The sequence below is a fragment of the Rhipicephalus microplus genome, chromosome X, assembly GCF_043290135.1.
Source record: "Rhipicephalus microplus isolate Deutch F79 chromosome X, USDA_Rmic, whole genome shotgun sequence".
Classification (NCBI taxonomy): Eukaryota; Metazoa; Arthropoda; class Arachnida; order Ixodida; family Ixodidae; genus Rhipicephalus; species Rhipicephalus microplus.
This window is the reverse complement of record NC_134710.1, coordinates 155,982,992-156,007,774: the sequence shown is the minus strand read 5'-3', so window position 1 is coordinate 156,007,774 and position 24,783 is coordinate 155,982,992. Positions and strand designations below refer to the sequence as shown.

Sequence of the window (24,783 nt, the reverse complement as noted above, 5' to 3'; positions counted from 1 at the left end):
TTTTGTTGTTCGCCAAAGTGCTGCCAAAGTGTTTAATTTTTATTTATTTTTCTTCACCCCTAAAGATGTAGTCATGTTTTTTGGTGTCGCAGCAGCCCTTGTGTTGCCGTATGTGGCAATGTATAGTGTATGGCGCCCGTACTTGAGTTGAAATCAATAATATCACCAGGGAACTAATGTGTAATCAGTTTTGCGAAGACAGCAAAAAATGGTGTACCCGGCTGAAACATCAGCGACACATAACGCATATTTATGCTCCAGCGATAGTGAAGTGTTTCTCGCTAACTGAAGCAATTTCCGGCCTTCTTTCTGCAGGGTCAGCCAGCTCTGCTGAGAGGCGCGCTGGTGGCGTGCGCCGGCGCAGAACCCGACGGGGGCGGCGCCAACGGTGCCGACTCGGACATGGGGCCCGGAAGCGTGGACCTGTCGGACCTGCGGCGTCACTACTCGGGCCGGTTACGGCATTCGCTGCTACTAAGACTGCTAGCCGCGCTGGTGGTGCTTGGTCTGGCCTTCCTCCTCCTCGTGCTCCTGATGTATCCCCACGTGAGTAGACACTTGCGCATGTCGAAGCGCCTCGTTGTCTGCCCGTGGCGCCCTCTTTTCTTAGTGCCGCTTTTCGTGCCCAGGCATTATTCACAGAGGAAAAAAAGGACTGGAAAGGATTTTTTTTTATTTTGCGCTCTGTTTCGATTACCGATAACGGCTTAATGCTTTAACCTAATGCAGTCAGTGTTTGCTTCAAACGTTGACCAACGCACCTCGCAGCAGCGAGATGTCGCTACGACGCTCTCATTTATCAAGTAAGTGCCACTGAATCGCAAGTCAGGCTGGGATGACGCCGGCCACCATAGGGAAGCGAATACAATTAGCTGACATTTTACGGGGCGGAGAATCATGCTTCATCGCTCCTGTAATCGTTACACCCCGAGTTTCGCGAAGCTCAAGCTTAAAGACAGTTTTTATTTGAACGTTTATCATTTCAGAATCGTCTGGAGCATGAATGCTCAAAAAACTTTGGGCTTTCGAAGTGACCTTAGGTGTCACAATGATAATGCATCGCGTCCCTCCAATTTTCCGCGTACCTTATGTGTTGTGACGCCACTCTAAGCTGTGTAGAGTTTTATCGCAGGGCGCTTATAAATAATAGAAACGAGCGGCCATAGTGCTGCACTTGACATACACTAAAAGAAATTGATATGTGGAGTTTGACGTCCCAAAAGCATCATATGATTATGAGAGACGCCGTAGTGGAGAGCTCCGAAAATATCGACGACCTGGGGTTCCTTATTGTGCACCCAAATCTGAGCACACGGGTCTGCAACATTTCCGCCTTCATTGGAAACGCAGCCGCCGCAGCCTGGATTCGATCTCGCGACCTGCGGGTGAGCAGCGGACATCCTTAGCCACTAGACCACCGCGGTGGGGCAACGGTAAAATTAAATATGTATTCAAACACTTTCAGTCATTGAACAAGCAGGGAAACACGAAACTAAAGTATAGTGTTTGACATAGAATGTATTAATATAAGACGATTCAAAGGTACATGTTCCATGGCTGAGGCTGTTTAAATTATAACGGTACACATTTCGAACGCGTCTTTAGCCTAGTGTTAAACTGACTTCAAATGAAAAGGCTGCGCGAAAAAAAAAAAAAGGACACGTTCATAAAGAAGTGTATGGGGACAAGCGCAAATTCGTATTGGTGTTACTTTTTTTCTATTTATTCAATAGTTTCACCCATGCATGAATAAACAATGCGTGTTTGTGCTTGTCCCCATGCCATTACATGCGAACGTGTCCTTCATTTCCCGCATGCTTTCAATTTCAAATAGGAAAAAAATTGTACGCAGATAAAAAAAAATTGTACAGGTTTGCCAAATGTTGCTACTTTTCGCCAGATTGGCTATTTTAAAAGGCCGCGGCGACAGAAAAATTCCGTTGGCTACTTGGCTACCTTTTGTCTATTGTTCTGGCGCTGGTATGAACAGATGATATACGCTACACCCGAACGCATTTATAGAAAAAAGTATCAAGTGTTCATTCACACTGCCGGCTGCGGCTCTCCGGCCGTAATTGCATTATTTTACTTGCCATGGTTCTCACATTATTAATGGAAGTAATACACTTTCGGAAGCACTGTAACACGGCTGCCTGAGGACTCGTTCAGGCTCTCTAGCCGCTATACGCCTCATGCGCTCTTAGCTGTATAGATGGCGCCACCCAAGGAGGTTTAAAAAAAAAAAACTTCTGGAGTGAAAGCGCCTGCCCTCTGGTGACGCCGACGGCCGCCATGTTGCTCCAGGCAAAAAACGTGCCGTCGGTCGTTTGGGCCCCCGCCGTTCGCGCCACTGAACAACAGTTGTCGCGTTTGTCCCTCGTTTTTTTGTTCTGTGCGGATTTTGTGCAGTTCTAAAGGAAGTTGACACGATTCTGGACGTTATGGTGAGCTCGTGTGTCGCCTTCGGCTGCACTAATCGTGCGAAGCAGAAGCCAGGAATCACTTTTCACGTGTAAGTACGCGGGAAAAAGCGCTTTCAATCGCTTGTCTCCTTCGGCGCGCTACCTCATTCGAGAAGCGCGCTTTCAGCTGAAAACTTACTTTCACTAGCATTTTTCAGCTGGCGAGTAGAAGTTGAATAACCTATTTTGTGCGTGTGGTACCGCAGGTTTCCGAAAGACAAGACGCTGCGTGACGCATGGCAGCGTGCTGTTCGAAGGGATGTCTGGGAGCCTAAGAATGCGGACGTTCTCTGCTCGGAGCACTTTGAAGCCAACTGCTTTGACAGGACGGGCCAAACGACCAGACTGCGACCAGGGAGCATTCCTACCATTTTTCCTGCGTTCCCTGCGCATCTCCAGAAACCAGTGAGTACCATCACGAAAGTACATTTTCGTTACGGTAAATAGGCTATAGATTTCCGAATGTGTAGGCACAGTTTCTCGTTTCCTACGTGCTGTTCAAAATCACACCACTCCCTGACAAAGCGCACGTCACGTACACTTACTTGTCCAACTTTTTTTTTTCACTGTGCGTGCATAAATACGGGCACGCTAAACTTCCGCACCAAAACTATAAAAAGATCCCCGAGGCAGTAATCCCGTTTCTAGTCAGTCTAAGCAGTGGGTGGGACCATTATACCCGGCTTCTGAACTTTGGAGCATAACTGATTTTTTTTTCTTGCAGGCGAAAAGAAAGCGAGAGGCCCCTAAGTGTCGGACTGCGCTGTCACCTGTCGTCAGTGCTGAGGCAGCGGTTGAAATGCCATCTGAGCCTTCTTCGCCGGCGAAGGATTGGTACCGTTCCAAGGCAGAGGAGTCTGCACAAGAGGTTCTCCAACTAAAGAAGAAAGTTAAGACACTGCAGCAATCGAAAAGAAGGCTCAGCAAGCGGTGTGATGCGTCAGAAAATTTGATCAAGGAGCTAAAAGAGAGGAAACTTTTGTCAGAAAAAGGCCTTGAGGTCTTTGAAGCAACAATCTCGCCTGAAATTCAACAGCTTCTTGTCCGAGCCCATGAAAAAACAAACAAGATGTACCCCCCAGAGCTACGTGCATTCGCACTCACTCTGCAATACTACTCTGCGGCAGCGTATGAGTATGTGCGGTCGAAATTTAACAACGCTTTGCCTTCGCAACGTACGTTGCGTGAGTGGTATACAAATCTGTAAATGGCGATCGGGGTTTTACCTCTGAGGCTTTTGATTTTATTAAAAATTTAGCCAAAAGCCAGGACAAGCCCCTGATCGCAGCACTCATGATGGATGACATGGCCATCAAAAAACATGTTCAGCTTGTTGGGAAGAAAGTGGTAGGCTACATCGATCTTGGAACAGGTATCTCCGATGATAGCCTGCCCGAAGCGACAAATGTCTGCGTTTTTATGCTTGTCTGCATGAATATGCGACTAAAAATACCTCTGGGGTATTTCATCATCGAGTCTCTTTCTGGATCTGAAAGAGCTGCACTAACACAAGAATGTCTGTCGAGACTCTCGTCAATAGATGTTGAAGTAGCATCATTAACATTTGATGGTGCCACCTCGAACTTCACTATGGCTCGGTGCCTAGGGGCTGATCTCAAGTACAGCTCCCCTAAATTTGACACAAGCTTTAACGGTTCAACAGAACAAACAGATTCTCCAAACAAGGTGTCTGTAATTCTAGATGCATGTCAAATGCTAAAGCTTATCCGAAACTGCCTAGGGTCTGTAGACCACCTTGTTGACCTGAATGGATCAGAAGTCAGGTGGCCCTTTATTGAAGAACTCGAGAAGTTGCAACGGGATGAGGGACTACACTTAGGGAACAGGCTGACAAGAACAGGCTGACAAGAACAGGCTGACAAGAGCTAACCGTTGTAATGCATATTCGCTAATACGTAATCGCGTACGGCTCACGTGTAATATCGTAACTGACGGCTTTGTACAGATCTTGTTTATCTAACATGAAGAAAAAAATGCGAGTGAAATTAATTACACTAAGTGCCCCATTTCATTCGAAAAAGCCGCCACGGAAGCGCGCTGGATACGTTGTCTGCGCTCTCTTTTGCCTGGAGCAAGATGGCCGCCAACCGGTTTCCCCGGCTTCACCCGCTTGCGTAGGCGTGAATAGGGGACCTCCACTCCAGAAGTTTTTTTTAAACCTCCTTGGCGCCACCCTAGGTGAACGTTGGCGAAATGTGGATGCGGGCGGCAAGCCTTGCGCAAAGCGCACACATCTCACTATTTTTGCAGGCATTTTTTTTTCATTCAGGTTAAATATTCTGACTGCTCAGTCTGCTACACTTGTCAGGCATGACGTTTCTTATGTCGCTTGTTTTGTTTTATTTATTTGGAAATGACAGGCCCGCTTTTTATCACTGCGTGCACGCACGAAGTACTGCATGCACTTCTTACGTGAGTGCGTCTAAGCTGCTGTTTGCGCGATTTGTTGGCACAGGGGCAATAAAAAAAAATTTGCATGCGAAAAGTCCAGCAGGTCTTGTGCGGCACCTTCATTAAGTTTAGGATGTGATTGCCGAAGTGGCAGCAATTGAAATGTGGATCTAAATATAAACCTACCGGGATCCATCAGGTCACCTGATATATATTTTTAATGTGGAGCATTTTTTAGTCACATGATGTGCTGCTTCAGCCTCAGTGGCGGCGCCGTCCACACCCCCACTGCGCATGCTCACTTCTCTTGCCGCCTGGTCGCGTCTCTTGCCGGCCCAGAAAGACACCCACAAAGCCGTCGCTCCCCTCCCCCTTTTTCGCCTCGTAAAGTCAATGGAGGCAGCGTCTGCTAGTAAAAAAAAAAAACGACTGATTGCACTGCACAACCATTCTCTGGCCACCCCGTGTATGTAGGCACAGAATCTCGGTTTGGCAGTCTAGTCAAGGGCATCTTTACTTGGCTTTCGCTTGCCGTTGAATGCAACACCGCTCATTCTTTCAATGAATAACAATAAAGACCAAAATAGCTATTAATCATTCCCAGACCCAATTGCGCAACATTTACGCGACACCCCCGTGCACTCTGCGACGTCTTTACTCGCGTTCCCCCTGTGAAAATATGCGGGCGCATTTTTACAAAATTTATAATATAAATTTCGCTGTGATGTATATTTTTGTATTCTTAGGCGTCTGAATGTGGTGATAATTCAGAGAAACTCAAATCATGTTGGCCTAATTTTCTGGATCCAAAATAAAATAACGGCTGCCACTTTGCTACCGTTCTGGCTACTTTGGTTAATTGGTGGCTCTTTTTTTCTTCGAGGATCTGGAAACCCTGGTTTAGACGAAATACCTACTTCTGTTCGATGCGTGTAAAAGGGAACTTTCAGCAGGCAAATAAATAATGAGTGAAGTTATGCGGTATTGGTGGGTATAAAACTCATAATCGGTATCCAGCACAAAAGATTTGCTGGCTAACTTTAGTACCTTGACAAGCAACATATAGCGGACACAACAAGCAGCATCGCGTAATGCTACATTGTGTTAGCAAGTTCAAGGCCTATCTTAAGTTACATGTGCCCTGGTTCTGATTTTACTGCGAGCCCCGCCGCGGTGGTAAGGTATTCGGCTGCCGACGCGCAAGTCGCGGGATTGAATTCCGGCTGCTGCGGCTGCGTTTTCGATGGAGGCGAAAATGCTCTAGGTCGGAGGGCTCAAATTTGCGTACACTCTAAAAAAAGAGCTAGTAAAAAGGGTGTCCTTTTGTCCCAAAACAATAATCGTCATCTATATTGTGTTCCATCCTTGCACTATCGCCCCGCGCCCAGTACTTTCCGGTCACGATCGACATGCCCATTATCAGGGTTACTTTGCATTCTTGATAGGAAAGTGGCCAGCGCCGAGTTTTCAAGAAAGGAAGCGCACGCAATCCTGGTGAAGATTATTGTTCTGGGACAAAAACACCCTTTTTACTCTATATTCTTTTAGAATGTACACGTTGAAGAACCCCAAGAAGTCAAAATTTCCGGAGTCCTCCAGTACGGCGTCTCTCATATTCATATGGTGGTTTTAGGATGTTAAACCCCAAATATCATTCATAATTTTATCGAGAATCGGCGTGTTAATGGTAATATAGACATTTCTGGGACGGATCGTGCCAGAACGGCGATATGATTAAGAGGCATGCGTACTGGGGCCTCCGGAATAATAGTGACCATAAAAATTTGATTATCGGCATTTGACACCAGAGGGGCGCCTAGGTTCCACGAAATGATTATGAAGCTCGCAGTTGTGAGTGACTCTGAGCTAATTTTTGCCACACGGTGTTCTTTAGCGCGCCCTTAAATATAAGTACGAAAGGGCTCTTACGTTTAGCTTCCGCTGAAATGTGGCCGCCATAGCCGAGAACGAATGCCGCGTCCTCGGGGACAACACGACGCCTTGGCCATTAAGTTATGATGGCGGATGCCAGCGCTGTCGTAACTTTTGTGTGGTGTACGCCCCCCCCCCCCCCGACTGACTTCCTTACATTGGGCCAATATATATACGATAGTCGTTCTTTACCAGTTAACCACTGCTACAAAAATATTGTTCGTTTCAACATACGCCTAAATGTATAGAAACTTGCCCGAATATTATCGCCTAATATATAGTGAAAAAACTTGGCATGCTCATCCCCGTATTCACAAACGCTCCTCGACTCGACTTTCACCCTTCACTTGACAGAGTTGCGTACTGCGCCGCTGCTCGGCTAAAAATGACGCTGCGCTACTCAAAAATAGCAGGACATTATCACTGATATGCAGTGACTTGCCCTGCCTAGAGATGTCGCTCCCAACGGCTTTCTCAAGTGAAGGTAGAGCGTTGAGGGAAGGGGCGTTCTAGAATACCGGGGTCAGATGCGTGCGCGGCGCCAATAGTGGCGTCAGATGACGTCACCACATGACGTGTTACGTATGACCACATGACTGCACAATCGATAACGCTGAAACTCCTGGAACATGTCATATTAGGACAGCTGACACTCACGTTGACCCTACGATGAGCTTCCATTCTTTGTGTATTCATTTATTCGTCGACCGCGTTCGCTGATGACATTGTGATTTGAGGATCGCTTTTACAGCGAGAGCGGTTATGAGATCACAACATGGGTCACGTGCATTCCGTAATTGTCTGCCGCCGCCGCCAGTGTCCGTAACCGCTATCGGAAGAAATAAGAAAAAAAAGTCAGTAAATAAAATACCCAAAGAACCAATAGGATTCAAACCCGGGTGCCGTCCGTGCCAGTCCAGTATTCTACCACAGAGCCACGCCAGGGCTTAGAACTCTCTTGCAAATCAGCCTTAGGTAGTCTTGATGTAATTAAGCGTGAGTAATTGAGTAATTAAGCGTTTCAGAACATTAAAGGAAACCCCGAGGTGTCAGATAATGCAAATCAAGCAACGAGTGGGTTGTTGAATGCTTTAACTCATTATCTTAATCTTGATCTTGCTGATCTATTAAATGTGGTGCATACCCACTGTGAGGAATCGCGGGGATTACAAAAGCTTCTGGCATAGTTCTTCAGTGTCGTCAGCCACAGAACACGAAAATCGCACGCACTTGCTTGCAACTGTGCCAAAGGTACCACAAATCTCCGAAGCATGAAAAAGAATTACGAAGAATGGCATACGCGTAGTGAATGCCTGCCTACTACACCCTGATTCATAGCGTAGCGGGTACGCTGCAGTTGTGCTTGCAGCAGCTATACCCAAAGAGTGTTAAAAAAAAGGCTCTTAAAGAGCTGCTCTTCTAACTTTCTCTGTGACAGTGCGGCGCGTTCAGCACAGGCCTGGTGGTTTTCGTTTTACAGCGAAAGCTGTTATCAGATCACTTTTGGGGTCACGCGAAGTTGTTGTCCGCCGCCACCGCCGCTGTCTAACCACATCGCACGAAAATAGAAAAAAACCTTGCACCAATGACAGAGTGGGGCTTGAACTCAGGTCCTCTGGGTGCCAGCTCAATATTGTACCTTTGAGTTACGCCGGTACTTGAAACTCTTCGTCAAACTTGCCTTAGGCAGGCATGACTTAGCATTATTGGCACAGCAGGGCTTGAACCGTGGTTCGCTGGGTGCCAGCCCAGTATTCTACCACTGAGCTACAACGGTGCTTGTGACTTTTGGTCTAACTTGCCTCAGGCAGGCTTGACGTCGGGAACGCAATCGCGTTAATACAATTTATAAAACGTTTTACAATAGCGAAAGAACAACCAGTCGTCGCACAATGCGCATAACGTAACGAGTGGGCCGTCCAATGCTCCAAACCATCACAAAAGCCTGTTCTTGTTCCCCTATTAACTGTGATGTATACCCACTTATGCCATAATTCCTAATCGTCGTAAGCCACTGCATGGACAATTGGTACAAAATGCCTTGCAAGTGCTCAGCGGATACCACGCTTCTCAGAAGAATGACGAAAAATGGCGTACACAAATGCTGGCTCACTACCGAAAAGTTTTTCATTAATGCTCTATAGTGGGTACCAAGCAAGTGTGCTTGCAGTAGTTACCGAATGATTGTTCTGAAATGGCTCTGAAAAGCCGCTCTTCTCGCTTTCGCTGCGACTGTGCTGCGCCTACCGCGCAGGCCTGGCGTTTCTTGGGTAGCTGTTATAGGCAAGAGTTACATTAAAAAGCTTTCTCTTTCAAGATTTTCCAAAATGTTGTGACACTAAAAAACTCCCAGTCTATGAGAATAACCATGTCACGTTTCCTAGGAGACGATATAAAATTGCGCTCCATGGGGTTCGCTCTGTGCTATTCGTATAGCTATATATCAGGATGACTAATCAAATAACTAACTTATTCGAAGTGTGGACGAGCTTGACGTATGTCTCAGTGCCGCCGCATCAGACCACACAAAAGAACTACACAGACGGGCTGCTAGTGGCGCGACTTGTAGATACTCAGCTAAATCACTGCCGTCTCCAGGCCTAAGTAATGACCCATCGATTAGTCTGGATCGAACACAACAGGTGTGACACTTTGCGAGTGCCTTTGTATTAAAACTCATGCTCCAAACATTTCCAGCTCTATTTCTCTCTCTTATGCTGTTTGACTGCTGAGGACCACTAGCATATGCTATGGGCTATATGCTATGGGCATATGCAATGGGCTATATGAATAGGTGGACCATACCTCGTTTTCGAGACAAAAGTTATATATGGTGCACGATTCTACAGCATTGCAGCTTATGTGAAGATTGCGGCCCATACACATGACTGTTCTCTGTGCCACACTAAAATACTTCATAGGAGCGAAAAAGAAAACCTCATTTATCGCGACGGTTCCGGGTTCAGCTGTAGTCGACAGTTCTGTGTTTAAAACGCGTGTTTGTACGTTGCTTCAAATGTTTTATACATGGAAGAACTTGGCAAGTTGGGGTATATTCGGTAACTGCAGTAGCATGGGGGCAACATGTAAAAGAAAAGTGAGCGAAGCATACAATGAATTTTCATAGCTATCAGGAATAACAGCTATGAGAAGTGTATTGGCTTGAAATTGGAATTTTTGGGAATGTGGTACCACACAGTGTCTCCTTTGCATAGCGCACTGAAGCTAGTAATAGGAAGCTCTTTTACAGCGCAAACAGTCCAGTTGACCTTCCATGAAGCACATTTCCTTTTAGCGTCGTTGATGACAGACATCAGGGCGTCTCGGTATTGTCCCCTTGTTCTCTTGACCATTTGCTCGGCAAGACGTTCAGAGAGAGTGACGTCCGGAAATTCCAAACGTAAGAAATATCGGCGAAACATATGCCCCTTTGCCGCTTCTGCGAAAATGTTAAGGTAGGTTTCTTACTACTTGAAATGAGATTAACATTGTATAGTGCACCGTGCTACAATTTGGGCGCTCGACACGTTTTCGTGGCACCTGCCCGCCGCCTTGCGTTCTACACTTCATCACTTCAGAGACGGGTGCGCATACCTGTCTCGGAGCCACGCACTTCGTTTTCCAAGAAAACTGCCAAATGGAGCTCATGTCTCGCACGTGACGTGACTTGATGCGTTCGTTCGCCTCCGCTGCACGCCCGAGGCACTCTAAGACAGCGCCTCCAGAATACCATTCACCGATTTTCTATCAGAATCTTTGAAACCTACATTAGTTTTAATTTGGAATTCCGCTGAACAGACACACGCGCGCATGCATAGAAGCTCACGAAAAAAAAACCATGCAGATCTGGTTCCTCTCGGGATGCCTAATTCATGGCGTAATGCGTGCAATAAAGTAAATTTAAAGGAACGCAACAACGACTGCAGTAGAATCCAGCCTCTGCTCTAAGCACTGAATCCAATCGCTTCTGTATTTATTTTATAGTACTTGTTGCGAACGCTCATTAAGTACATACGTCGTAGCTAAAAAAGGTGCACCTGCGTCTACAAGAACAAGGGAACTAGGTGTTTCAAAAAAAAGTTGGGCGTTGGTGTAAAGTGCCCGTGTTTTTTTTTCTCACATTATTATCCCCAAAATTACCCTCTCCAGCAGCAAGATCAACATTACCTTCCTCGAAGATTCTAACACTACGTAAAAACTGTGCCACTCATATTAGCCATCGTTACTACAATGCGAATGACTAGCATCGTTTTAAAATACATCATGTAACATAGCCATGGGTGATGGTGTCACAAAATACGTTAAAAGTGTGTTTTTCTAACTTCCGCTCGTCTGCCAAGCAACGTGGAATCCAAAAACGAGGAAATCATGAGCTCGTTTTCAACGACCGGAGAGTGGAACGACTGGAGTAGAATTAACACTACCGACATCACGCAATAGTTGTCATGATCATGACGTAAAATGCGTGTCACCATGACAAAAAAAGTCGTCAACAAAAGTTGTGTGCTCGAGCTGACGTTTTCACGAGTGCACTTGTCTTTTTCAAGCTTACAACTGAACTGTATAGTGGCCATAACTTCCAGGTTCTGGCTATCAGGAAGGTAAGTTCACATTCAGAAACGCTGGCGTAAGCACTTAGATTATGTTTACGGATTTTTTCATCGCAGGGTTCCATCTTGCTGCTATTTTCATTGTTAGCTTGAGTCATATAGTGGCTATTTTTTTTTATATAAACGTGTTCGTCCACCCTGCAATGTCTTGCATTATCTCAAGGATATAGTGCGGCTAGCTACCATAACAGCAAAGTGCTTCGCACAACACTGCAGTACGGGAGATGACATTTTCAAAGACGTTAGTCTTTCCTGGGGACCTTCGGCACAAAAAATTTGATCTGTCAGTCTGTCTGTACATTTGACATTTTGTCCACCATTAACAGTACCTTAAAAGGCATCAAGGTGACCAAACGATACTCCAAACGGCCGACCCCATCCGCAGCGCCCACCAATATTTCTCAAGGTTCAGCGTTCATACTTGTGCGATGGACAATTAAAAAGCAATTATGGCGCATATCTTAGGCACCAGAACAACACGCCAAGATTCTGTATGTGTGTCGTTTACTAAAAAGGCATACATAAGTAATTTTAAAGATTGTAGCCTTTCTAACGCTGCGCTGGACATGCAACGCTTGCACGAAACGGCAGGTGTTTGCAACGTATTACTAAGACGACACAGTGGTGGCACCTGCCCGCCACCTTGCGTTCTACACTTTATCACTTCAGAGACGGGGTGCGCATACCCGTCTCAGAGCCACGCACTTCGTTTTCCAAGAAAACTTCCAAATGGAGCTCATGTCTCGCGTGTGACGTGACTTGATGCGTTCGTTCGCCTCCGCTGCACGCCCGAGGCACTCTAACACAGCGCCTCCAGAATACCATTCACCGATTTTCTTGCGCAGAACATTAAATAAATGTATAATGAAGGAATGATGATAACAAAAGGAAACAGCAAGCATCATCACAGAGTAAGGCACCACGAGATCGGCGCTCGAGCTCCTCCATCTTCCTCGTTCTGTCGCTATCTCCAATCTCCGACCTGCCCGTTTGGTTCGCCCAATAAACCTCTTTACATTTGGTGGATCGTGCTGGGTAACCACATCGCCTACAACCTGGAACTCCGATCTCGCACCCTGCCGTCGACCATGCAAGTTGACGCTGCCCAACAAACAATACCTCTCGCGGCCACTACTTGCCCCGGCCCGGTTCATCAGCGAGACCCCCCGATCTTTGCCGGCACCGAAGACCAGGACGTCGAGGACTGGCTGTCGTCATACGAGAAAGTCAGTGGACCCAGCAGGTGGGATGACGCTGCTAAGCTAGGCACTGTCAATTTTTATCTCACCGACGTGGCCAAGCTGTGGTATACGAACCACGAAACCGAGTTCGCGAATTGGTCCGCCTTCAAGGAGGCAATACGTGCCGTTTTTGGTCGTTCTGCCTTACGGAAGCTACGCGCCGAACAACGTCTGCGCACACGGGCACAGGAGCGAGGTGAAACTTTCACATCATATATAGAAGATGTGATTGATCTCTGCCGGCGCGTCGATGATTCCATGAGCGAGAGTGCGAAGATACAGCACATTATGATGGGCGTCGACGATGACGTTTTCCAGATGCTTCTCGCGAAGTCTCCAAGCACTGTGGCAGAAGTAGTGACTTTGTGCCAAAGCTATGATGAATTGCGGAGGCAACGAGCTCAGACGCGACGCTCATTCCAGACAATCCAACCAGTGACCGCACTGGACGCTATGGCTGACCAGGCAAACCTTCTCGCACAAATGAAAGACTTCGTGCGAGAGGAAGTGGCTCGGCAGCTTTCTCTGCTGCCTTTTGCTCAACGCCAGGAGCTCTCGCACCAACAGCCACTGCGACACCCACCACCATTGGCTCCCATGCTCCGACATGTGGTCCAGGAGCAGATTTCCGAGGCTATGCCGGTGCCCTTGCCGCAGCCCACCGTCACCGCGCCTCTTACTTACGCTGAGGCACTAAAGCGGCAGCAGAGACACCACCCCCCGTCGTTCCAGGGACTGCCGTATACCTCAGCCCCGACTCAGCCGTCCACCGCCTGGGTTCCTCCCATTGCCACCACAGCCTCGACACACCCGTCTGCCGCATGGACTGGTCCCCTCGTCGCCAATACTTGGAGAACGCGCGATAACCGGCCCATCTGTTTTGCGTGCGGCTGCCCTGGCCATATCGCCCATTACTGCCGTCGTCGCGTGCCGGGATACACAGACGCCCGGACACAGAACAGCTTCATGGACCTTTCTCCATCCCGTCTGGAAAATTCTGACCCTCAGCCAAGCTCGTCTTCACGGGAATGTCCGCGTACTATGTCTGGTCGCTCACCTTCACCCCGTCATCGCTCCCTGTCACCCATGCGTCGTCGGCCAGCTCCTGAACAAGAGGGAAACTAACCGCCGCAGTTCAGGAGGCAAGAACTGCGCTGTCGAAATGCTCAAGTCCTCGGACATTGCCGTCGAATATTGTCGAAGTTTTTGTAGAAGGTACTCGAGCATATGCTCTAGTGGATACTGGTGCTGCCGTTTCCGTGATAGACGCTAAACTTTGCCGCAAGCTCCGTAAAGTGACGACGCCTCTTAACATGATGTCCTTGCAAACAGCGAATGGGGACCCGGTTCAGCCTGTAGCCGCCTGTACTGTCCGACTGATGATCGCGAATGACCACTACACTGTTGAGTTTATTGTCCTGTCGTAATGCTCACACGACATCATACTTGGATGGGATTTTTTATCGCGTAACCATGCCGTTATTGATTGTGCAAGATCGGAGCTTGAACTTTTCCCGTTTTACGACCAACCAACCAGCCGCATTCAGCCCGCCGTACACAAACTCGTCGTCAAAGAAGGCACTGAAATTCCTCCGACAGCAGCTGTGTTGCTCCCCGTGTTCTGTGATGGCATTAGGAACGAAGCTGCATTCTTTGAGCCATCAAGCCTCTTCCTTAGTCGAAGATCACTTCTTCTGCCTTATTCAATCCTCTCTATTTCTGAAGGAAACAGTGCTCTTTGCCTCATCAATCCCCTTCCGTATCCCGTTGAACTGTTTCAAGGTGAATCTCTTCGACAGGTGCATGCTATTGATAAAGAACAAATTTTTACCATGCCGCCAGATTGTTCCGGTGACTACGACGCCATAAGTGCCTTCAACCCTTCCAATATACCACCTTGCGAGCTTTTCGATTCATCGATTGCCGACGAACTATCGCCATCTGAACGCTCTGAGCTCCTTCAGCTGCTCTACCAGTTTCGTGAATCCTTTGACGTTGCTCAACCTACCCTTGGCCGAACTCCCAGTTTTTTCCACCGCATCGACACAGGTTCAAACGCGCCAGTACGACAGCGACCATACCGTGTTTCCGCCACAGAACGTCAGGTTATCACCGAACACGTTGACGATATGCTCAAGCGCGACGTTATCCGACCTTCCCTAAGTCCATGGGCATCACCTGTCGTTCTTGTTAAGAAGAAGGATGGTGCAATTCGCTTCTGCGTTGATTACAGGCGCTTAAATAAGATCACTCGCAAAGACGTATACCCTTTGCCCAGGATTGATGACGCTCTTGATTGCTTACACGGTGCCGAGTTTTTTTCGTCGTTAGATTTGCGTTCGGGGTATTGGCAGGTGCCCTTAGCAGATGGTGATCGTCCAAAAACAGCATTCGTGACACCGAACGGGCTATATGAGTTCAATGTCATGCCCTTCGGCCTCTGCAATGCGCCGGCCACATTCGAGCGCATGATGGACTCGGTTCTGCGGGGTTTGAAATGGAACATATGCCTCTGCTACCTCGACGATATCGTCGTCTTTGCACCCGATTTCTGAACACACCTTGTACGCCTGAAACATGTCCTCACGTGTCTGAAGAATGCGCAGCTCTAACTGAATCTAAAGAAATGCCACTTCGCTGCTCGGACGCTCACCATTCTCGGTCACGTCGTATCAAAGGATGGTGTTCTTCTCGACCCGGCTAAACTACGCGCTGTTGCTGAATTCCCCAAACCAACGACTGTAAAACAGTTACGCAGCTTCGTAGGATTGTGCTCCTACTTTCGTCGGTTTGTGCGCAACTTTGCCTCCATAATTGCCCCTTTGACCCAACTTTTAAGCAGTGCCAACGACATCTCATCGTGGTCTTCCGAATGTGATCACGCATTTACCACTCTTCGCCGTCTCCTGACATCACCGCCTATATTGCGCCACTATGATCCCACGGCTGCAACTGAAATCCATACAGACGCCAGCGGTGTTGGTCTCGGTGCAGTTCTCGCTCAACGCAAGCCTGGATCCCCTGAGTATGTCGTCGCCTACGCCAGCAGAACGCTCAACAAGGCTGAAGTAAACTACAGTGTTACCAAAAAAGAGTGCTTAGCCATACTTTGGGCAATTGTGAAATTTCGCCCATACTTATATGGCCGCACCTTTGCTGTAGTTACAGACCATCATGCCTTATGTTGGTTGTCGTCGCTGAAGGATCCATCAGGTCGCCTTGCTCGTTGGGCTCTGCGACTTCAAGAGTATGACATCCGCGTCGTGTACCGTTCCGGCCGCCAACACGCTGATGCTGATGCGCTCTCGCGATCACCACTGTCGACTGAGGCTGCCTCTATATCTTCTATGGAACACGCGCTGTCCGCTCTTGACATCGACACAATGACCTCTGCACAGCGCGACGATCCATGGATAACTTCGCTTCTGGACGTCTTATCTGGAGTACCGACACTTCCCATCACTCGAGCAATGCGACGCCAGGCTTCGCACTTTACCATTCGAGGTGGCCTCTTGTACCGGCGCAATTACTCACCAGACAGCAGGAAGTGGCTGCTCGTTATTCCCCGAAAGCTGCGCTCTACAATCTGTGCATCATTTCACTCCGACCCGCAATGCGCTCACGCCGGTGTCTTCAAGACCTACGAGCGTTTAAGGAAGCGGTACTACTGGCGTGGGATGTTTACTTTTGTTCGACAGTTTATTCGCGGCTGCCACGAGTGTCAGCGACGAAAACAGCCACCGAATGCAGGAGCAGCTCCACTACAGCCGCTTGCGTGCCCTGACCGCCCATTCGATCGCGTTGGAATCGACCTTTATGGACCACTGCCATTGACCACAGCAGGTAACCGGTGGGCTATCGTTGCTGTAGATCACCTGACACGGTACGCCGAAACCGCTGCTCTTCCTACGGCGACCGCTCAGGACGTCGCATCTTTCATCCTCCATCGGTTTGTGTTGCGTCACGGCCCTCCTCGCGAGCTCCTTAGTGACCGGGGCCGTGTATTTCTATTCGACGTAATCCAAGCACTTCTCCGTCAGTGCCATATTGTACACCGGATGAGTACTGCTTACCACCCTCAGACGAATGGCCTGACTGAGCGGTTTAATCGGACCCTGGGTGACATGCTCGCGACGCATGTGGCATCTGACCAAACGAACTGGGACCTGGTTCTTCCGTTTGCGACCTACGCGTACAACACCGCTACCCAAGTCACCACAGGCTTTTCTCCATTCTACCTTCTATACGGACGTCAACCATCGCACACAATTGACACTTTGCTGCCATACGCACCAGATGTATCTGAGTGCACGACCGTGTCTGAAGCCGCCCGTCACGCTGAAGAATGCCGCCAACTAGCGAAGCAGTTTACTACGGCTGACCAGCAACGCCAGAAAAAGGCCCGCGATGACGACCACCCTCCTGCCGCCAAGTTCGCCCCTGGAACCCTTGTATGGCTGTATGTACCACTCTGTGCAGCTGGTTTGTCTACCAAGCTACTTTCAAATTACCATGACCCATACCGCGTGGTAGAGCGCACATCGCCCGTCAATTACGCCATCGAACCGCTTACGCCACCCGGTGACCATCGTCGGCGTGGACACGATATTGTTCACGTGGACCGCTTGAAGCCGTACTTCGACCCACTCGTTCCTACTTGTTAGATCGCCAGGATGGCTTGATCTTTCTCGACGGGGGCAATTATAATGAAGGAATGATGATAACAAAAGGAAACAGCAAGCATCATCACAGAGTAAGGCACCACGAGATCGGCGCTCGAGCTCCTCCATCTTCCTCGTTCTGTCGCTATCTCCAATCTCCGACCTGCCCGTTTGGTTCGCCCAATAAACCTCTTTACAAATGTTTTGTTCACTCTCTCCACACCCCAGACTATCGTTTTTCGACGACATTTGCAGATTAACATGCAGATACTGGGCTATTTTTTTTCTTAGCGAACTTCAGCGACTTTGAACGTATCTATCTATCTATCTATCTATCTATCTATCTATCTATCTATCTATCTATCTATCTATCTATCTATCTATCTATCTATCTATCTATTCAGCCACCTACTACTTTTAGTTCTCATGGCTGTTTCAATGATGGGATCTATACCAAAATTGGTATGGCATAACATGACTATATGACGAGCATAAGGGACTAGTCAAAACGTAAAATTCCTGACTTGTATGTCATAAATGTCATAATTCACGCGTCACTGTCTTGCTGGTGCTAGCTGTGGTTTTATTAACATGACATTGCAAAACTGTTATAATATGACATGACTGCGTGGCGAACATAACTGACAGGCCCTAACGTGGAAATCATAAAAAGCATGTCATGTAGGTCATGACCACACGCAATACGCTCTTAGTGTGGTCGTTTTGCTAGCTTCACATACACCTAGTTTTGTAATACATGACGTGAATGAATGACGAAGGTATATGGCTGGTGAAAACACACTATTCATAATATACGTGTAATGTAAGAACATGAATACATGTAACGCTCATGAAGCTCGCGCGGCCATTTCGCTAGCTTCACATACACCAAATGTGGTATCACGTGACATGCATGAACGATGAAGGTAAGTGACACGTCCAAACATGATAATCATGATGTCCCGGTAATGTAAAGCATAACCATATGCTACCTTCACAGCGCGCTCATGGCCATTTCGCGATAACTTCACATATAACATATTTTTGTATTACGTGACGTGAATGGACGACTCACAAATGTCAGGCAAGAACATGATAATCATGTCATGAAAGTCATGCACAGCATAATTTACATACCTACCACTGTTGCTAGTGGTATTGCAAACATTAGTGGTGCCGTTGTTACGTGACCATAAACAACATACTTGCATCTAATGTAGATTGCTCAGTGCGTGTAACGTTTTGTACATGTGTTTACTGTGTACTACATTAGCACGCCTCACTACATTGCGCTGATTTTAAAGTGACATATCAACCTTCCTCAGTTGTGCTTCAAATATCATCGATAGTCACCGTACGTGGGATCTGCCAATTCATTTATTTCTATTTTTATTATTTGGTAAGTTTATGTTTTTACGCTTTTATTTTCAATTTTTTTACAGTGTCTGCAACACCTTTCATGTTAAATATGCTGGAATAACGCTCTGTTGCAAAACAAACTGCGACACTCATCCAGTGGAGTAGTCACTCTGAAAATGTACCACACAAAAATTCAAAGCCATTGCTTCTGTTGTTCTAAAGGACAATGAAGTCTACAACATACGTCATCAGCAGCGACACTACGCACACATAGTGTATCCGCAGAAATTGTACGCTGTCCGAAGAGGCAATAGCTGGCTAAATTACCTGCCTGGAGGGTGCTTTGGGAACCGAAGCTGTCTCGTCGTGTTGTCCTAGGCACATTCTCATCTAACCGCGCACTCTCGTATAAGGTTTCACGAAGAAGTGAGAGTTAATCTCCTTAGCTCAACGTGATTGGACCTTTGTTTGTGCATTGTTGCTAGCGAAGACGCAAGCAGTGGTTGCGAGTAGGCCGTGAGATCGCTAGAGGAATGAACTAGAGACGGTGTGCTGCGAAGACAAACACTGGCTTGTTGGCAATGCTGGCTTTTGTAAGGCTTGCGAAAAACAGGCTTCACTTCATAACTCGCACGCCCTTGAGCTGCCATCCGGCAGCGACTCTGAGTGACCAGTATTCGCGAGCTGGACACAAAAAGCGAGCCCCCATAAGGGCGCAGATGCGGCAAGATAGCATGTATTGCTGTCGCCGCTGGGTGCCACTCAGACTGACCATGAGCGTTTATATATTATGCGGTGCACAAAGCCGGCGTCGGCACTTGTTCTTTGCGAACTGTCGGAGTGGGTCGAAATCATCACGATTGTTTCTTCAGCCACCGTTTAGCTGTTTGTCTTTGTGTCATATAGCAAGACCACATATATTGGACAAGAGCGTTAGGTTTCATAAAATGATGGTGGCTCAACGCTTTCGTTCCCTTTGTGCTTCGTGCCGCTGCACACCACTATTCCGAGAGACGTGTGTTGGGACGAAGCAGGGATAAGTTAGCACGTGAAGTACTGGAGGCATACCACATACATAGGAAGGGGAACGAATGCGTCAGTGTCCCGTCGATCAGTTTGTACAAGAAGGAATACCTGTTTCTTGATAGCGCTGTGCAATAGCTTTCTTGTGTGTAGGTTTTCGTGTGTGCAAAGTGATAGTCGCTTGTACTGCGCCCCCTCCTTGTGCACATACGGGAAGCATATATGTTTGGGCTATGCGAGCAAAATAAACGAGTTGAAAGTCTGGCGCTCTATTCTGTCTCCTCCTTTTTTTTCGCTAATACCTGTTGTGCCACCACCATTTTAATAAGCTACGCACCAACTCATCCAGAGCCACACTCTCCTAAATTGTTAAGTTTAGGCTTCCCGTGAGTACCGAGTATAAATCGAAGGGTGTCTGCATGCATCATAGAGCAAACTCCATTGCTTTGTTACGCGGTTTCGCAAAGTTATTTAGCCGCAGAGCATTAAAGAAGGGACAAGAAAACATTTATTCGTTCTCCCAAGTGATTCTGGAGCTTGTCTTAAGAAACATGAATTTCCATAATCTTATCGACGTACCACTCATGAAACATGAGCACTATATAGAGATCTATCACATGTTCTTTTGTTATAAAAGTCTTATATAAACGCCGTTATCTGGTGCGGCATACATATGTGCGTTCTTGAGTATTCCCCGTACGTTTCTCGTTGAGTCATTCTTTTATCCATGTGATTGCAAAATGCACAGGACTGATTAACTAGAGGTTTCATGAAAAGAGGTCGATAGCATGCAAACCGTTGAAATAACAGCATTGGTAAATGATGCTATTGAGCCCCGCCGCGGTGGTCTAGTGGCTAAGGTACTCCGCATGCTGACCCGCAGGTTGCGGGATTGAATCTCGGCTGCGGCGGCTTCATTTCCGATGGAGGCGGAATTGTTGTAGGCCCATGTGCTCTAATTTTGGGTGCACGTTAAGGAACCCCAGGTGGTCGAAATTTCCGGAGCCCTCCACTACGGCATTTCTCATAATCGTATGGTGGTTTTGGGATGGTAAACCCCACATATTAATCAATCAACTAATGCTAATGAAGCCCCACTGCAGTGGTCAAATGGTTAAGGTACTCTGCAGTAGACCCGCAGGTTGCGGGGTCAAATCCCGGCTGCGGCGGCTGCATTTCCGATAGAGGCGAAAGTGTTGCAGGCCCGTGTGCTCAGATTTGGGTGCACGTTAAAGAACCCCAGGTTGTAGAAATTTCCGGAGCCCTCCGCTACGGCGTCTTTCATAATCATATGGTGGCTTTGGGACGTTAAACCCCACATATCAGTCAATTAACGATGCTATTGAAGCGGAATGATCTGCAGCTGCTCAAACTTTGGCAGAGGAAGACGGCTCTGATCCATGCATACAGCACAGGACGTCACACGTACCAATGCGAACAGGCGGTCGACGGCAGTAGGGGTGGTTTGTGGCTACTTACCTATAGGGCTTATTTCACACAGAAATAGTCTCTTGCAGTCTGTTTTTCATATATGTGTAGGCAAAGCAGACACACAACGTCTATCTGTCGCAGAAAACCGCAACTTGCTAGGCGACGAAGTCATGTCCCCTTTAGGCTGAAGTAATGAACGATGTGCATAGAACAGATAAAATTACCAATATAGGCGAAGCTACCACTAAGAAAACTATTGTTGTTGCACCTTTGTGATGCGTTGTACTTTTTAAAATTTGTTCAACCGAGGTAGTTGTGGGACACTGTACGTATAATATATTGCGCTAGCAAAAGGGGACTTCGTTCAAATGTCAATTGACACATTACTGGCAAAAAGCAGTGACTCAAATAAAACAAATCTTACTGATTCATGGAAACAATAAAGACAGATGGATGAATGAAATAAACTTTATGGGCCTAGATTCAAGTGAACAAAGTAATGAATGGGTGGATGAAATAAAGTGTATACATCCAAGGAGCAGCCACATCATCGCCCAATGTGGGTGGCGACCTCACTATAAAGTAAAAACCCAGGCCGTCTGCCAAGCTCTTGTCACAAGGCTTTCGAAGACTTCAGGGTTGTGTGAATGATAAAAAATATAAATGAACTAGTAAGCAGCGAGAAAGGGTAAACACCAGAAGCTTCAATGGCTGTATATGTAGCGCAAGCTTCGCATGCGAATACAAGAAAAACTTTTACAAAGTGCGCCTGACAATGTCGACAACTTAATGGTAATTCATTTCAGTTCGACTTAAAAATAATTCATTTCAGGTAATTCAATTCAGTTCTACATCTCTTAATGAGGCCTGACCATCATCATTCACTTCCTAATTGCCGTGATGGCTATTGCGAAAAAAATCATTCCTTAGAGCAAGTAGCATTACCTCAACGATGCTGCTGGTGACACCCCTAAAGCATTCGCATGTGCGTTTGCCTAAACATATCCGATAGGTGCTGTGCTTCGACTGTCAGTTGCGAGCGCACTTGTTAAATCGAGCAGGCGATGGTTTATTGAGTTGTCGTGAACATTTAGGTGGTTTATGTGAGCTACGTACGTTTTCTGAAATGTTATTGGCCTTTTCTGAGAAGAAATTTTGAAATCTAAAATTGTTAACAATAAAGTTTGGAGGCAATACCTTACTATGGGTATGATCGTACTTACCTGCCAGTTTGATGGTTTTTGAAACCAAAACCATGCATTATTCACGCGAAGAATCGACGCACCCATGAAGTTAGGTGTTGCACTCCCTAAAAGGAGCTTGATTAATAGTTATAAACAACAATGATTGGCCCAGGAGGCAAGAAAACTCTTAAGAACTAGTATTTTTTAGCTGAGCATGCATCAAACTCGTTTATTCGATATGCCACCTTTATTGTGTTACTGGGAACAAGCTGCTAAGCTCACAAAGGAGAAGTTTCCTGACTGGCATCTGTTAAGACTGAACAGTTTTGAGAACTGTGGGGAGAGAACGAAGCTAATCTTCCACGTATGATGCACATGGTTTATTTGTTTACGTTTGAGGAGTTCCGAGAGGAGATAATTCATTTGACTAGTAGTTATTCCTTTGGCGGATCCTAACATGCGTTAGCACCCATGTTAGTATCTTGCGAGTTTCGAGTTTCTTGCGAATCATAATATTGCGTTTCATTGCCAATTTTCAGCAATGTTAAATCGACTATTCAGGTCGGTCCCACATATCACAAATGCCAGGCTGCTACGATGTTGATGCGAGCGTTTAGTAGCACCTCGCAAAGTTTTCCCTCGAAGCTACCTACTAAAGTGCAGCAGAATTGTAAGCTAGTCAAGGAGTTTGCTGCGAACTGTCATAGACGTTACAATCACGATGGAGAACTTTTGTCTTCACATTCTATGGATGAAAATAATGCATATACTGAAAACAAAACGCTATAGGTCATTGACTCTTTCTCTGCGTATCGACCAATGCTGGTTTTTTGAGCGTGCACTGCTCCTATCAAAAGCCGCTTTTGGAACCATTCCTGATGTCCCCGCCGTGTAGATTGTGTATACTCGTGATGCCGCTTACGAATTCGGCCTGTTTTCAAAAGGACGACGTCCTTCTTTGTTTTTGCTTTCTTTCTGCATCAGCTTTGCATAACGCATTCCGTAGCAGGTGCTTTCTCTGCCCGGCATTTTTTGAATTCTCAAGCTCCATCTTAGTACCGCGTGTCACGGTGGCTCCTGCGGCATCGGCCTACTCGCTTTTTCCATCGCGCTTTCCCAAGTTCCGCCATAGCTTAGCTTTGGAGCTAACATTTGGAAACTGATGACAAAATGCATGCAGCCAATGGCTCTTTTTTTTTTTCGCTTTCTCAGCACTCAAGGTTTCTTTACAAAAACAAAAGAAAAAAATCCACGTCTGAAGTAGACATTGTTGGAATGAAATCTCCTAAATTCACCCATTTCCGTGTCGTTGCATACTGCGCCCGGAGGTGCCAGTCGCCTTCCTAAACTGAAGCTCGCATTTACGAAAACGGCCCCGGCCGGGAAGTATTCAAGACACACGTGGTGCCGTTGCATCCGTCGCAAAGGGTCGTCGTCGTTGTCGTCGCGCGAGACGGCAAACTGAGCGACGAGAAGACTGAGTTAACAGGTGTAAATTTGGCATCTCGCGCCTTATTTTCTACGTCTCGTGTCGGCGTTCTGCACTGACGTGGAAGATTCCGCAGACATCTGACAATGTGCCGAAACATTTATTTCGTCGCCGGAAATTTTCCGCGCTCCATTTCGCCAGACATTGCTTTTCTGCGAACACGTAATTTCACGCTCCTCCTCGAACACAGTACGGCAAGAACGCATTGAATGAAGAAAACAATTCCAACATCTCCACGGAGTTCGAAGCTCCGGAGGTTTTTCGGTGTTACCGTGAATCCTCCGAGGAGCAGCATCGGGGTCCGCCCGGCGCCGCGCGCGCTTCACCGCCACTTCCCACTCTCGCGTTCCAGGGTCCCTTCCTTGTTGAGCTGATTTAGCAGCGGCTTGCTTGGTGCGCATGGTATCCGGATCCACTTCTCGTTGCGCACGTTTCACAGTGGTGCCCTTGGCGCGCACCGTCTCGGGAGCCGCGCAGCGCCACGCTCACTTCGCGACAGCCTCTCGAGCCACCAGGCGCAATGGGACACGTACGGCGACGATCCAGGAGAATGAGAGATAACGGGCGCTCCGGCGCAGCCCCGTGTAGCCCACGCAGCAGCCCATCGGAAAGCAGCGGCATCTCCAAGGCCATCTATTGTCCATTCACCCAACTGCAGTATTGCACACATCTCTAGGCGACAGCGCCATTCAGGAAACTAGACAACAAATGGCAATGACGACGGATGGTTGGGTGGATGAATGAAAGGATGGATGGATGGATGGATGGATGGATGGATGGATGGATGGATGGATGGATGGATGGATGGATGGATGGATGGATGGATGGATGGATGGATGGATGGATGGATGGATGGATGGATATGACCTCACCCTTTAGATTGGGCGGTGGCTAGCGCCACCAAGCCGTAATACTTAATGAACCAAAAACTAGATTTTTTTTTCCTTAAATAGTGAGGTTGAGGATTCGTACTTTGCAG

At 47.3% G+C, this 24,783-nt stretch overlaps 2 protein-coding genes across 2 annotated transcripts in view; both read left to right on the top strand.

Moving 5' to 3' along the window:
* The window catches only part of LOC142775123 (uncharacterized), a 789,190-nt gene that overhangs the window by 360,526 nt on the left and 403,881 nt on the right, over window positions 1-24,783 (top strand). Inside the window, exon 8 of the mRNA XM_075876470.1 lies at window positions 316-546. Within this exon, the coding sequence (XP_075732585.1) occupies window positions 316-546 (231 nt within the window). The remainder of the gene's footprint in view (window positions 1-315; window positions 547-24,783) is intronic.
* On the top strand, window positions 2,468-3,453 carry LOC142777015 (uncharacterized). The gene is made up of 2 exons (XM_075881323.1): window positions 2,468-2,867; window positions 3,187-3,453. Exons 1-2 carry the CDS (start codon window positions 2,722-2,724, stop codon window positions 3,341-3,343), a joined length of 303 nt encoding a protein of 100 aa, XP_075737438.1. The 5' UTR covers window positions 2,468-2,721; the 3' UTR covers window positions 3,344-3,453.

What these genes read in the sequence shown, in the direction of transcription:
- LOC142777015 (XM_075881323.1), top strand. Translation starts at nt 2,722, where the DNA reads ATGTCTGGGAGCCTAAGAATGCGGACGTTCTCTGCTCGGAGCACTTTG. An exon ending in CTGCGCATCTCCAGAAACCA is followed by an intron (nt 2,868 to 3,186) that starts GTGAGTACCATC and finishes TTTTTCTTGCAG; the next exon opens with GCGAAAAGAAAGCGAGAGGC.